We start from the raw sequence: 15266 nt of genomic DNA, 5'->3' as shown, positions 1-15266 counted from the left end.
TACGGGCTCCTAATAGGAGACCAGCTACGCTGAGTGGAGACTGTGTGGTTTTGCCACATCTTTGGAGGAAGAAGTTTGTTGCTCATCACAGAAACCAAAGACTGCTTTTCTTGGGAGCAACTAACTCTCTGTTTCCTAAATATGCAGTCAACACTGTTCTCTGCTGTCTACTTCACCTGAATATTCCCAACCAGACTTCTGACATCTTTTGCATACAGCAGGATCTTTAGCTCTTTTGCGGGTCCATGACAGAAGATGCGTGTGTGTTCACAATAGTTTTAGTGTTTCGCCAAAGCCCAAATTCTGTTAATTTCATGAATAATAATAAATGCATTCTTTTATGAGCATATTTTCCCGAATGAACAATTTGTATTTCTGGCCTGTTAAACTGCTGATAAGCATTTGGCCGTATCTCTGAGAGTCTCAAGGCAGTCGGACTGAATGGGTGTAAAATATGATAGTAACAAGGACAACAAAAATAGAAAGAGCTGATATTTGGATATCGCATTGGGGCTCACGAGACAAAATTTCTTTGTTGTTTGTGTTATTCAATGGGAGAGGGATAAAAAGCACAGACAAAACAGGCTCAGTGGGGTGACTTGAGTCAGCAGCATTTAATTCTAACCAATTAAGGTAATGGGGTCTTCTCATGTTGGTGAGAATAGCTGAGAGGGCAGCGCTTAATTAATGAGAGCATGGACAAAGAACGTTCTGAGTGGGCTGGGAAGAAGAAATGAGCATCACACCAGAGAAGGGGTATCTCTTGGCAAAATTCTGTGGAGCAAACAGCGGCTGGGATTCGTGTCAGGGGCAAACTTATTTCCTGACAAGTTGGGTTAGGGAATGAAAATAAACTCTGAGAGTTTATTTTTTTAAATATATATATATGAGTATCTTGTGTGTTGGTGCTTATTAATATTTATTAATAAATTTGGTCATTTGTTTCTATTCAAATTTGACCTTTTTAAGTAAACAACAAGAATTTGTAACCCGCCAGCACATCTGTATCTTTATCAACCAGTTTTCTCACGTCTGAGGTTGTTGCTGGTGTGTTTTCACTACCAAGTTCTTGGTGCTTTTTTCTCACCTTGGGCTGGCGACTTGCAGGATGTGATGCAAATACTGAGCTGGCTTCTGAAAGCCTGGTTCAAGTGTATCCCAAAACAATAATAAAAGTCACTGGCTGTTCCCCCCTCTTCTTTCCAGGATTGTTGAATGACTAAGTAAGAAATTAACTAAGATGATGGATGTGCAAACCCCTAGCACAGGCCTTGGCAGATGCGTGCTCAATAAAATGGTATTTTCCCTCCCTCTCAGTAGCGCTTTTCAGCCTTCCCCCAGAGTGTTCTCCCGTGTGGGGAGGAGTAAGCACAGGAACTCAGGTGTCTCTGGGTGTTTCACAGACTCCCGCCGAGGACCACTGATGCTGCAGGAAGATGGGCATCATGATCTCGTGCCTTCACTGCCCCTGCACACATACTGTAATTTGAGAAGTTTGGCATTAGTGGCTAATGTCAGACCAGGCAGAAAGGAGTGCTCAGTATATTCACCCCAAATATGTTTTCATATTTCATATCCTTTGAAATTTGGGCACTTATGTGTGGTTCATAAGGCAATTCTCTTAAGCAGAAGGCTAGATTAACACACACTCATTCCCCAGCCATTCTGGACATCGGGCATTTGCATGTACAGCCATAATGCGGAAATCTGCTGAGAACACACGCGGAAAGTACTCAGAGTTTGGTGGATTTGAGTTCCATGCAGAGCTTTAATGGTAGACTTGTAACTGAAGGGTAAGAGAATGGCCAACTCAGATAAACAAAAATAAAAAAGAAATCGTCCTGCTCATCTGAGCATTTCTGCAGCAGCCACTAATTACAATCTTCAGTTACTCATGAATTCAGGGATTCTTACAGATAATTCTCTGATAGCCCAAAAATTTCACTGTGGTTGTTAGTTTTTATTTCTATTGACCCAATCTTACTTTAAGAACAACTTTTGACTAAAGAGCAACCACCACATGTTCCATCTACGTTGTCGCATTTAATCATCCCTTTGGCCCTGTGATGTGGGGTATACCCCCGTGTTGCAGATGAAGAGACTGAGGTTCAGGGAGGCTAAATGCAAGGTCACCTGTTGAGTCATGGAGCTGGGCTGCGACTTCACCTCTCTGACTCAAGACCCATTCTCTCTGTCTCTTCACTACTGCTTACCCACTGGTGGAAATGTAGTAAAATGTCCTGAAAGATAGGAGGAGGCCAGAAAAAGGCTAAAATGATCTTGAATCATCAATTTCTGAGTAATCAAGAATTGACCAATATTTGAGAGAGTTAACTTCCGTTTCTTCATGTAAAAGTATTGATAAATATTGTAAGGAGCAAATGAGATAATGGATTAAAAATACTTTGATAAGTACGACCAGCAATAAATATGCAATAATGCAATATTTATTGCAAAAAATATGCAATTATTGCATATGCAAAAATATGCAATAAATATGCAAATGTGCAGAGAGCAGAAGGAATGGAAAGATGCTGCCACGCTTCGCATGTGGTAGATAGTAAGAGTTGGTGGTTGGGAATCCACCCTCGTGTTTTCTTGACTGTTAGAAAGGATGGATTCCAACTGTCTGGTAACTGATGGATTCTTGTGTGAACAATGTCCCGGCCTAAAGAGTACAGTTATTTAATGCGTGTCTAAACGTTTTCACCTCTGGTAAAAAAATGAAAATGTCAGTTACACAAGGGCCGCCTCCTTCACTTTTCTCCCATCACTGTTCATTTTCCGAGAACATCAGCTGAGACAGACTTTGTAATGCCTGGCCTCCTAACCGGCACACTGGGGACCGACATGTATTTGCTGAATAAATGAACTATAGAAGCCAGGCTTCGTTTATATGACTGTCTGTAAGTAGGATGACCTCTTTATTGGTCTTTATTTACATGAATAAGCTTATAAAATATATTTTTTGGGTTTTTTTTTCTTTTAAAGATTGGCACCTTAACATCCATTGCCAATCTTTTCTTCTTCTTCTTCTTCTTCTCCCCAGAGCCCCCCAGCACATGGTTGTATATGCTAGTTGTAGGTCCCTCTGGTTGTGCTATGTGGGACACTGCCTCAGCATGGCCTGATGGGCGGTTCCATGTCTGTGCCAGGATCAGAACCAGTGAAACCCCGGGCCACCAAAGTGGAGCACGTGAACTTAACCACTTGGACACGGGGCCGGCCCCCTCTTTGTTGTTGTTGTTGTTGTTTTTTGGAGGAAGATTGGCCCTGAGCTAACATCCGCTGCCAATCCTCCTCTTTTTGCTGAGGAAGATTGGCCCTGAGCTAACATCTGTGCCCGTCTTCCTCTATTTTCTATGTGGGATGCCTGCCACAGCATGGCTTGATGAGTGGTGCTAGGTCCACGCCTGGGATCTGAACCAGCGAACCCTGGGCCACCGAAGCAGAGTGTGTGAACTTAACCGCTATGCCACCAGGCCAGCTCCTCTTTGTTTTTTTTTTAATTGAAATTTTTATTGCGGTAATTGTAGATTTACGTGAAGTTCTAAGGAATAATACAGAGAGATCCCTTTATGTGGTTTCCCCCAATGGCAACATCTTACAACATTATAGCACAGTTTCACAACCAGGATGTTGACATTGATACAGTCTACCCATGTCATTCATATGATCTGCTGATTTTATTCAAGTATTTTTTTAAAGTGATTTTAAAATAGTGAAGTATGATTGGGGAGAATAAAAGCCAGGTTGTGGGCTCCTGTGCAAAGGTGGAACCAGAACGTTTTGGACACCTGGGGGATGAGCCTGGTTCCCAGCTGCAGAGGAGAGCTGAGTGTGGGATGACTGCGGGTCCCCAGTCGGGGGGAGAGGTTTTCCCAGGGTGGCCTGGGGCTGAGAGCAGTAAGAGACTGTTGGGCAGCCCATAGCAAGGAGGAAGCATCCTGCATTTTCCAGGGAAGACCGGCCCCCGAGTGGGGACCCTTCCCACCTTTGACCCCCCCCAACTTCCAGTCCCTGGGGCAGGAACATGTGCAGTGGTTTAGGCTTGCAGGAGCCCTAGGTCTCGTCTACACCCAAATCCTAGACCACGCCTGCCCCTTCTGAACCAGAATTTCCAGAAGGTTTGAGAAGAATTAGCCTCTGTCTTTGTCATCCTTTCCTTTCATGTGGTTGTTTTGCTTATTGGGTTCAGGCAAGCAAATAATTAGGTATCGGAGGGCTGGCGGTGCCTCTTCTTATTCATTATTTAGCACCCTCTTCCCAATCCCAGATCTTCTGTGCCCTCTGCAGCCCACACAGCATCCTGCCCGGAGTTAACTCTTTCCTCTGAGCCAGGCCTTCCCTGTGGATGTGCAGGCAGCCAGGAAGATACTCGCTGCTTCCACTTAGGCATACCCAGGAAGGCAGTATTTGCATAATGTTCTTTTATTTGGTTTGCCACCCTGTGCCATAGATTTGGAAAATAGAAGACACACCTTTCACAGGAATTACCATTTCTTAAACAAATAACTACCTAAGAACAGCTTACTATGTGAGAACCCTGAGAACTTTTTCCCCAGGAAAACCTAATATAATAAAATGCTTGGGCAAAAGTGTTTATAGTATAATATTATTTAATAAGGTTTTGAGAATCCAATTTTTAAATTTGCAGCTTCTGGTGAAAATAATGTTACATTTTACTTGGAGAACAATTTAGTTGAAATGATCCTTTCCAGGGATTTGGAAAATGCACGTGTTAAATTATTCTTTTTTTAAGTCTTTGCATGTAATCAGGTCTTGCAGAACCTTGTCATTCCTGGCAGATTTTTGTCTCTGTCCCCACTCTTTTGGTTTACTAGGTTCTTCTTCTTCTTAAGTACGGAACTTTTTCTTTAGGGCGTATTCTGATATTTAAGTAAATGGATGAATACCAGAAAAAAGGATGGTGAGTTTCTGCCTGATTGCTTTGAATTTTTCTTTGGATCCAAAGATATATCTAAATGATGCCAAATTTTCACATATTAGAAAGCAACCAGATAATTAGGTTTTTCAGAGTGTCTCAAAATGTCCATGATTCTGTCAACACGGCTAACCTTGGGGCTGCATTTGCTTCCCAGTTTTATAAGGATTTTCCCTAAAGCTTTTGAAAACTTTGGCTTTCTATATAGTACACATAGGCTTGTTTGTGTAAATTAAGGAAAGTGTGCTTCCCCCCCCACCTCTGTATGATATATAAAGACTTGAAGATGAATATAAAAATAGGCTGTAATCTGGCTACTCAGAAATAACCACTGTTAAGATTTTTATTTATTGCCCAGACTTTTTCTATACATAAATAGTTAATGGAATTACTTTCATATTATATATTTCTTCCATTTCTCATTAAATGACATATCCTGGGCATTTTCTCATATTGTCCGTCTTTCCCCAAAATACTATATGTGCCTTTTGAATCCCAAGAAACCCAGTCCCAGCTCGAACTGTGCATCATGACCCAATAAGGCACCGCCACCTCCATACTGAACAGGGCCCCAGTGTGGGTGGGGCTTGACCTGTCTTCTTTCCATCAGGGTCCCATGAGCGCCTTCTCATCGTCCTCCGTTCTCCCCAGGTGTGTTTTTCTACATGTTTGTTTTTAGTTCTACTTTCTCGTTTGCCAGTGTCCATCAGAGGTTGGAGGCTGTGCCCTTCATTGCCTGCTGAGTTTCCGCCTGTGCACATGGCCCTGTAGCCTGCGGGAAGTGGGCTTCTCCTCTTGGAAAGTGGGAGTTAGCCCCTGCCTGGAGCAGTGTGTCTGAGGGCAAACTGGGGTGGGTGGGTGGGGGGGGGGGGCGGTTCCTTTATGATTCTCTTTCGTGTTTACTTTGCGGCCTGAGAGCACGTGTTCTCAATGTTGACTTCTTGTTCAAGCATCTCCTTCAAGATGGCGAACACACGTTTTAGTGGCTGCTGTGGGGCTGGCTCTGTGTATCAGGTAACCACATGAAGTGTGTCCTGGGTCTTTGACTACAGCTCACCAACCAAAAACCTCAGGGTTCAAGGTCAGCAGCTGCCAGGATGCTGGCCGAGGGCCCTTCAGCTCATAAGTACTGAGAATCAAGAAGGACAGGACCAGAGCACTGGCCCCTCCACCCCAACCTGGATTCTCCACCCATGTCTGCACCCGCTCAATGGATGTCAGATTTCTTCCGTCACTGCCAGTGCAATATTGAGGAAGACACATTGAAAACGTTTCTGGGCTTCACTGCCAGTCCCCATTTAATCTGACTTTTCTCTGCCCTTCTTACTGCTTTCCTTTCTCCAGTACAGAGCCATTTTGTGTGTATAACTCACTTTACTGGGGTGTGAGGGTCTTTTGAGATACAGGTGACATGCTATCCATGCAATTCCCCGTCTTTTGTCTCTATTTATTCACGTCTAAATTTATCCCGTGCACTGATGGCTTCGACCCCGGCGAGACCCGTGAGCCTCCGGTGGTCTGTGCACATCACTGATGGCTCAGCCCAGCGTATCCTCTGATTCTGTGATTCCTGTGATTCAAAGCTTTCCTTCTTGTTCTCCCCCTCGAGCACACCTCTTCTTACGTGGAGGCCTCATGCAACGTTATTCCAGCTGGCTTCACCTGGCTCATTCCTTCCTCCCCCTCCATTCCTGCTCTCAGTCTCACTCTTTCTGCGTTCAATGTTCATTCATTCATTCGTTCAGCTGCTGTTGGAGATCTTCTATGTGCCAGGCCCTAGCTTGAGGCCACGTGTGCATGGATGAGTAGCACAGTCCCTTCCTCCCGGGAGCCAGGTAAGCAGACGAGTGTCCAAGATGGGGATTGCTCTGCTCATGGGCAAGGGCCGACGGAAACGCAGAGAGAAGTGGGCACAAGCCTGTCCAGGAGTCAGGAAAGCCGTCCGTGGTGAGCTGGATCCCTTGAAGAGTTTGCTAGGCCAGTGTGGGGCGGAAGGAAGAGAGCCTGCAGGCGGAAGGAACAGCACAGGCAGAGGCTGGAGGCAGAAACGGCGTGGCACGCTGGTGAAGATTGGCTAGCGGGAGGATCCGTGCAGGAATCCAGCGCTGAAGTTGCACTTGGAAAAAGTAGGCTGTGGCCACGTCTTGAAGATCCTTGTACATCAAAATAATAACATGGTCTTTATTATGTGCAAGACAGTGTCTGAGCGTTTTATAGATATTAATTCATTTAATCCTCGTAACAACTCTAAGAGGTAGGAACTGTCATTGTCTCCATTTTACAGATGGGAAAACTGGGCCCAGAGAGGCTAAGAGTTACACACGGTCTTTCAAACAGCAAGGGGTGGAGCTGGGATTCAAGCCAGGGAGTCTACTGGGGCGGGGTGGGGGGGGGTGGTGGTGACTAGAAGGCCCAGAGTTAGCTCTCCTAATGGCCCAGCTTACTGCCTCTCACTCCAGAACTGGCTGTTGTCCTGCTGGCCTTGGGGAGCCATGGAAAGGTGATAAGTAGTGGGGAAAAAGATTTGAAATTTGCACAGATAATCTTTATCTTTAGCGACAGATGGAGACTCGATCCAGGAAGACTGTTCAGAGGTCCCTGCCCTTGGGAGAATCTGGTGGAACAGTCTTTTAGAATCTCTTTCTCAGAATTGTGTATACTGAGAAGGCAATTCTAGAACGTATTTTTAAACTGGGATTCATTTATCACAAAAACACGCCCTATATGCTAACAGAATTTAATGTTTGCATTACCTAATAAATATGTTTGTGATCTAAACTATTTTGCAATATAATAAAAGGAATTGTTTTTGATTAGACTTTTCTTAAGTCCCTTTGGATCTTCTTTTCACTTCTAAGTTGGATGGGAGGCTGGCAGTTTCACTAACAGAGATTTTAGGAAATCACTGGAGAGGGAGGAAGGGCAAGTGGGTCGTCTGTGATGGTGCCCCTAACCGGGACCTCTTTCATGAGGGTTTTTTTTTTTTTTTTTTTTTGGTGAGGAAGATTGGCCCTGATCTAACATACGTGCCAATCTTTCTCTATTTTTCATATGTGGGATGCCGTCACAGCATGCATGGCTTGATGAGCGGTGTGTAGGTCTGTGCCCGGGTTCTGAACCCACAAACCCTCGGCTGCTGAAGCGTAGTGCACGAACTTAACCACTATGCCACTGGGCTGGCCCCAGAGTTGTTTGGTTTTTTACCATTTTTTTGATTGTAGAAAAGTATCCATAACATAAATTTTCCCATTTTAACCCTTTTAAAGTATACAGTTCAGTGGTATTAAGTACATTCACATTGTTGTGCAACCATCACCACCATCCGTTTTTATCTTCCCAAACTAAAACCCACTAAACAGTAATTCCCCTTATCCCCTCACTCCTGAGTTCCTGGCACGTGCCATTCTACCTTCTGTCTCTATGAATCTGACTACTGTAGGTGCCTCATATCAGTAGAATCAGACAGTATTTGGCTTGTTGTGCCTGATTTATTTCACTTATTATAATGTCCTCAAGGTTCGTCCATGTTGTAGCATGTGACAGAATTTCATTCCTTTTCAGGGCTGAGTCATATCTGCTGTATGGCCAGACCACACCTTGTTTATCCATTCATCCATCAATGGGCACTTGGGTTGATCCATCTTTTGGCTGCTGTAAATAGTGCTGCTATGAGCATATATCAGCTGTCTGTTCAAGTCCCTCCTTTCAGTTCTTTTGGGTATTCTGTGAGGTTTTAACCCCTCCTAGATCTGAACTTGGGAACTATTATGTAGTTGTGTTCAGGGGCATGGAAGTTGCCTCCTCTGCCCTTCCTTTCCTACCATGTCGAATGAGTCATATTTAATATAATATTAGGGGTGAGTTTCCGGAGGAGTGTGTTTTGGAACTGGTTCTCCTCCCCATTTTTGTGAAATAAGCATAGGGGACATTAAACAAGAAGCATTTACTGGCGAGTGCCAAGCAGGAGGTGACTGCTCCCTGCGCTGTGGAAGTGCCGGTGGAGATGGGGGTGAGAGGGGAAGGGACCGGGAGAGCAACGCTCATTTGAGCACAGTCTAGAAAGCAGACACTATGGGAACTGTTGAGTTTGTATTTCGTGGTGGTGCATGGGGATGAGAGAAAAGGCTAGAGTAACTTCCAGATTTCTTGGGTGACTAGATGGTGCCGTTGGCTAAGATGACTGGCAGATGGGGAGGGCGGTAAGAGATCACAGAGCGTGCATCTATTTTGGGCCTCTCCCAAATCAGGGGAGAAGCTCCATGGGCCTGCAGATGATTTGCAGGGTAGGATAATTACAACGCAACTGTTCAATGGAACTGGAAAATGAAATAAAGATCCTGTCTAATGAGTTCGAATTTAGATTCTTATCCAGAGAAGATGGTTATCTTTCTTTGTGGAGATTTCTCTTATCGTGTCAGGGTTTTATATTTTGGGAATCTGTAGTGAAGGTTCATATGCTCTTGGTTTGTTTCAAAGGTGGCAGATGAAACTAGGAGGGTAATTTGATGTTAAATGTTATAAGTATTTCCACCTAAATTTTTGTACCCTACTTTGAACTTGGATTTGGGATGAGTCATACTTATGTCTTACTAGCACCTGCTTTGTCTAGCTCTATAAACCCCCTATCAATAGGCTTACCACTCTTCATTCCCACCAAACCTAGCTCTTCGCTTCCCTTGCTCCAAGTCCTGTCAGTATAGAATTGGAGTGAAGTATACAGAGAGAGGAATGGATGTTATGGGAGGGATAATGGGTTCACTTTGAGATATCTTCTTTTTTTTTTTTTTGAGGAAGATTAGCCCTGAGCCAATCCTCTTCTTTTTTGCTGAGGAAGACTGACCCTGAGTTAACGTCCATGCCCATCTTCCTCTACTTTGTATGTGACATGCATGCCACAGCATGGCTTGACAAGCAGTGCGTAGATCCACACCTGGGATCCGAACCGGCAAACCCTGGGCTGCCGAAGTGGAACAGGTGACCGCAGTGCCACCGGGCCAGCCCTCCAGATATCTTGATCTTGAGATGCTGGTGGGACATCCAGGTGGGAGTAAGTAGGTGGTTGGATATAAAAGTCTAGTGCTCAGGATCGACTTGAGGCTGGAGGTAGCTATGAAAGTCACCCCTGTGCCCAAGGGGATGAGCTGCCAGAGAGAAAATCAGGCAGGAGAAGAGGAGAAGGCCAAAGAGAGAAGACCGTCCTCTTCTTTGTCTACTCCTGTACCCATTTTAGGTGACAGAGCAAGCGAGAGGGCCCAGATTAAGAGATGGCATCTGACCTGGACCATTCCGCTATCTTCATACGCACAGTGCAGACTCCAGAGCAGGAAGGATGGGATTCAGCAGACAGGCTGGAGGAGACAGGATGAGACTTGGCAGCCACCTGGGCTGGGGGAGAGGGGCCCCGGAGGAGACTGTGAAGGGAGGTCAGGGGACAGGAGAATTAAGACAGGAGGTGTGTTGGGAGTCGAAGGAGGATGTTGAGGGAGGCGGAGCAGTCAAGATGCCAGAGGGGACAAGATGATTGACAAGTGTCCACAGCATTCGGCTGTTAGGAGGCCCTCATGACCTCTGCCAGAGTGGTTTCAGGTGATGGTGGTACATAATCCAAGAAGGGGTTCTTCCAGCGTGTTCTCTCCCTAGCTCTTGAATTCCAGACACTCCGTCAGTCTGGACATGATGCTTCTTATCGCCTGGCTTACTAAAAATACCCTTCAGCCATTCAGAATGTGTTCTAAAGACTTCCGTTCTGCGTTTTAAATGCCAGTATTTGAACTCAGACATCACCACTCCTCTCTCTGGAGGCGTCTTCTAAAAACTCCTGTTACCTTTATTTTGACAATAAAAAAGGGTATGCTTTTATTTCCTGGGATGCCCAACCGCTAAGATGCTTGAGGAGCCGGAGTCTGTGGGAGTCTCGATGGGTCACAGGTAATGTGGATTAGTGACCCCAGGATCCTGGGGGACCTTGGACAGTAATATCTACCAGTTTCCCTTAACTTCTCTCCTGGGACTGTCCTTACACCACTTCCCTGAAAACCAGAGCTGTCATGGATTCCAGTCTTACTCCAGCTGTTTCTGAGTTCTGCTGTTCTATGAATCTTTTCCGCTGACACTGATCCTAATAGGCACAGAGTATTGAGTGCCCACCACGCTTAGGGCCTATATTATCTCATTTAATTCTTAAATTGTAGCCCTATGATATTAACCCTCTTTGCTGCCGGAGGAAACTGTGACTGACAAATTTAAGTAACTGTCTTAAAGCTGGTGGTTCCCAAACTTGCACATCTGTCCAAATACCCTGGAGGGCTTGTGAAAACACGATGCGCTCTATACAGAAGCGGAAATAGAATGATGTCCACCTGAAATTTACACAATGTTATGAACCAATGTGACCTCAATAAAATAATTAAAAAAAACCCCAAAACACAGACCACCGGACCCCACCCCTGGACTGCCGACAAAGTAGGTCTGTGACGGGTTTGGGGAAGTTGCATTTCTACCAGGGTCCCAGGTGCTGCTGGGGCTGTAGGGACCACACTTTGACAACCGCTGGTCTTAGCCGCGCAGCTGCGCAAGAGGGTGGGGGTTCACGCCCCGGCGTGCTTGTGGCTTTGTGTAAGTCATCTCAGGAACTGCAGTGGAGGGAAGCCTGCTTGTTACCTGGGATGGACTCCAGGCCTCCTAGTCGGAGATTCAGGTGAGCAGGGATTTCTCTTTTGAGTGAGATCCTGGCATGCATGGATGGACTGAGGCAAAGGGAGCATTTGGGGGCAGGAGCTAAGAGATGGCATTGCCTACATAGAACTGCAAACAGTGATAACATCGACTAAAAGTCGGTCTGCTTTGTTGTCACTGTGCCAGCGATTCTAAACAATGTCTGTGATAAATACTCTTCTCCCCACTCCCTTTATATATGCCACTGCCTGGCGGCGAAAGATAAAAACACTACAACACCCTTCTTGGTTGGGGCTCCGGTAAGCTCCACCTTCAAGGGCCTCACCTTCTACTTCTCTATTATCCATGCATGAGTGCTTAATCCACTTTTTTTTTTTTTCTGAGGAAGATTAGGCCTGAGCTAACTGCTGCCAATCCTCTTTTTGCTGAGGAAGACTGGCCCTGAGCTAATACCTGTGCCCATCTTCCCCTGCTTTCTATGTGGGGCGCCTCCCACAGCATGGCTTAGCCAAGCGGTGCCATGTCTGCACCCGGGATCCGAACCCATGAACCCCCGGCCGCCAAAGCAGAACGTGCAAACGTAACCACTGCGCCACCAGGCTGGCCCCTTAATCCACTTCTAATTGCTAAATCCTTCCTCCTTTGTCTCAATTTTAGTGCTAAAATAATCTAATTTAAAATACTCCAGGAATAAGTAAAATACGATAGTTTCATGGCAGTGCCTTCTGTATCACACACTGTGCCAACCACTGGACACGGAATCTGTAGAATCCTCGTAATGACCTCTGTGATTGTCCCCATGTTACAGGGGCACAGAGTTTAAGTCATTTGCTGGGGATCAGATGGCTAGTGAGTTGGCAGAGCTGAGATTCCCACCAGGCAGCCTAGCTCCAGGGCCCATGTCCTTAACCACTATGGCTCCACTGCCCCTCAGGCAGACAGTCGGTGCTTAATAAGTGCACATTGGATGGTCACATGGAAATGGGTAGGCATATTAGATGCCAGCAGTCCAGGCAGCTCTGGTCTCCCGTAGTGACTCTGGGTCCACGCCGGGTGGCAGAAGATCCCGCTGTGTTGCATCGTGTCTTTCTCGCAGGCTGCTGCAGCGTTTACCTCCACTGTGATGAAATGTGTATTCCCTTGTGGGGGTGGTTATTGGTATTTATGGAGCATCTTATAGCTGAAGAGCTCCAGAAGCAACAATTACCTCTTTAATCCTCTTAGCATCTCTGAAAAGAGGGAAGTGAACTGGTGTAGCCTGCTCCTTCTGCCTCTTCTTGCTTCTCTCACTCCTGTCCCCGTAGTCTACAGAATGCACACAGCAGCAAGGTGAGAGCTGGAGAGGGGGCATTTGGAGGGAATAAGTCATTTCTTTCTTTCTTTCTTTTTTTTTGCTGAGGAAGATTAGCCCTGAGCTAACATCTCTTGCCAATCCTCCTCTTTTTTTTTTTTTGCTTAAGGAAGACTAGCCTTGAGCTAACATCTGTGCCAGTCTTCCTCCACTTTGTATGTGGGTTGCCACCACAACATGGCTGATGAGTGGGCTAGGATCGCACTTGGGATCCCAACCTGTGAACCCAGGCTGCAGAAACAGAGCATGCTGAACTTAACCACTACACCGCGGGGCTGGCCCTAGGAATAAGTCATTTCATGCAAGTCACGTTCAGAGCTAGGTGGAAGTTTAGGACTCCTTGCGGGGGCCTTGAGGTCACCTCACCTGCATTCCCACTTCTGCTGGCGATGCTTTGTACTACCTGGTAGCTAAACGGAGAACTAACCTTCTTCCTGCTGAAGAAATCTCACCAGCCACTTTCACTACCCTCCTTCTGCTCAAGGAAAGAAAGTTTGAATAACAGAATTTTGTTTTCTTCTCCAGCAGTGAATTCTTCTGTCTTGGCAACTGCAGCGTTCAAGACAAGCTATTCAGAGGAAGAGCAGAGAAAATGAAAGGGGAAGAAGTCTGGGAAACTTCTTTGGTGTTAGTATTTTTTTCCATATGCGCGGATATATTACTCACATATGCATCCATGACTGCTTCTCAGCAGCCTCCGGGGCGCAGGCATGATCAACGGCCGCTGGTTGTGACTGTCTTTGTTATGCGTACGGAACCGAATTCAATGGCGGCACCTGAAGATATTCTGCGAGGAGATAAGGCTAATTTTGGTCATCTGAACATGCCAATGGGATGCCGTGATGGTGCTGGAGGTCTCCTTGTGTATGCCGATGTTTTCTGTTACTAAGGGGGGAATAAAGCCTAGATAAATAAGATCCCTATTGCTGACGTTCAGGAAATTTTCAGACGTTAGGCTCTCCTATTTCAGGATTGTTGTTAATCATTTCTCTGGCCAGATCATGGTGCTCGCTAAGTGTGCGAAAGAGATAATACAGTTAGAGAAATACTCAGCCTTGGCTTCCTGTTCCTTTTTTCTCACGATCCTTCGTTATGATGTCTGGCTGGATTGGTTTCCTCCTTCCGGCCATTGACCATCTCTGCCCGGCCACTCCCTGTGTGTGTGTGTGGAGCGGGTGAAGGCCCCAAATTCCAGACTTTGGGAGACTCCAGTCTGTCTTTGTTGAGGGGCCATCATTCAGTCTCATGCTTTTGTTTTCAACCATTTACATTTTTTTAAGGAGCTGATTTCATACTCATGGAGCAGTGGCTCCAAGTTCAGGCCGATGTACTGAGCTAAGGTTCTAGACCTGAAAAAGGCAGAGCAGAGTTGGCATTCTGGAGGCTTCCCTCTTTGCTCATCCACGTGTCTGTGACCCATGACCTTTGTGATGGGAAAGACATCAATACTGCTCCAGCTGGGCTCTGAGCTCTGGCTTTCCCCCCAAGGCAGCCACCTGCTCCGCTCCGGTCCCCTCTCCTCTCCCCTCCTGAGTGCATTCTCTGCAGCCAACAACACCCAGTCAGTGTTCCCCACTGTGTTTCCCTTCCAGATAGAGGAAAATGTATTAAATATGTGTTAGGAGAAAGGAAGGCCAGTCAAGGAGATCTTGAGATGAAACAGAAAGATGGAGGCACGCAATACTTATTTTACCTCCTTCCCTCCAGGAAGGCAACGATGGAGAGCTGTCATTATCCTCTACAGAATTACAGGATAGAGCTAAAGTTCTTAGAAATGCTGGGGAAGGCAGGAAGCTCTTCCAAGATGGCCGAGGGAAGCCAGCAGGGACATTAGCTTGGGGGAGGATGAGCTCAAAAGAGGGGACCACTGTGCAGTGGAAATAATGACTTCCTTTGGCCTCCGCTGCGGAAAACAGCTTCTAGGGGATGGCTGAGGGAGTTCAGCCTGGCTTGTGGCTTTCTTTAGATGTTCTCCAGGTTTCTGACATGTGTTGAGTGGCTTGGATGGAGAGGCCATTCTGCAGCTGCTTATGCGGTGACCGTGACCGTGCAGCTGGCCGTGTGCCTGCGGAGGGCAGGTGTGAGAAGAACGAAGCATGGGCCTCCGTTGTGTGCCCAGCTGAAATCTGTGTCCTTGTTGGTTTCTTTCTTTCTCCTCCGACCCCAGCCGTTTTCCTTTATGCCACCAATTCCTGTCCAGTGTGAAAAGGTTTTACATCCAATTACCATCCTGTGTGAAAAGGTTTTACATCCAATTCCCATCCCATGTGGAAAGATTTCCTTTTCAGATTTGTG

At 46.1% G+C, this 15266-nt stretch overlaps 1 protein-coding gene across 5 annotated transcripts in view; it reads left to right on the top strand.

Annotated features, from left to right (window-relative positions):
• Nucleotides 1–15266, top strand: part of CAMK1D (calcium/calmodulin dependent protein kinase ID) — a 390404-nt gene that overhangs the window by 76382 nt on the left and 298756 nt on the right. The window contains exon 1 of one of the 5 annotated variants that reach the window (XM_023631965.2): nucleotides 13549–13598. The exons of the other annotated variants lie outside the window; for them this stretch is intronic. Coding sequence (XP_023487733.1) covers nucleotides 13564–13598 — 35 coding nt within the window. The 5' untranslated portion in view covers nucleotides 13549–13563. Of the gene's footprint in view, nucleotides 1–13548; nucleotides 13599–15266 lie in introns of those variants that run through there. 5 annotated transcript variants of the gene reach the window in all.

The sequence above is a fragment of the Equus caballus genome, chromosome 29, assembly GCF_041296265.1.
Source record: "Equus caballus isolate H_3958 breed thoroughbred chromosome 29, TB-T2T, whole genome shotgun sequence".
Lineage (NCBI taxonomy): Eukaryota > Metazoa > Chordata > Mammalia > Perissodactyla > Equidae > Equus > Equus caballus.
The sequence above is the reverse complement of the archived record's forward strand: the minus strand, read 5'-3'. Positions and strand labels throughout refer to the sequence as shown.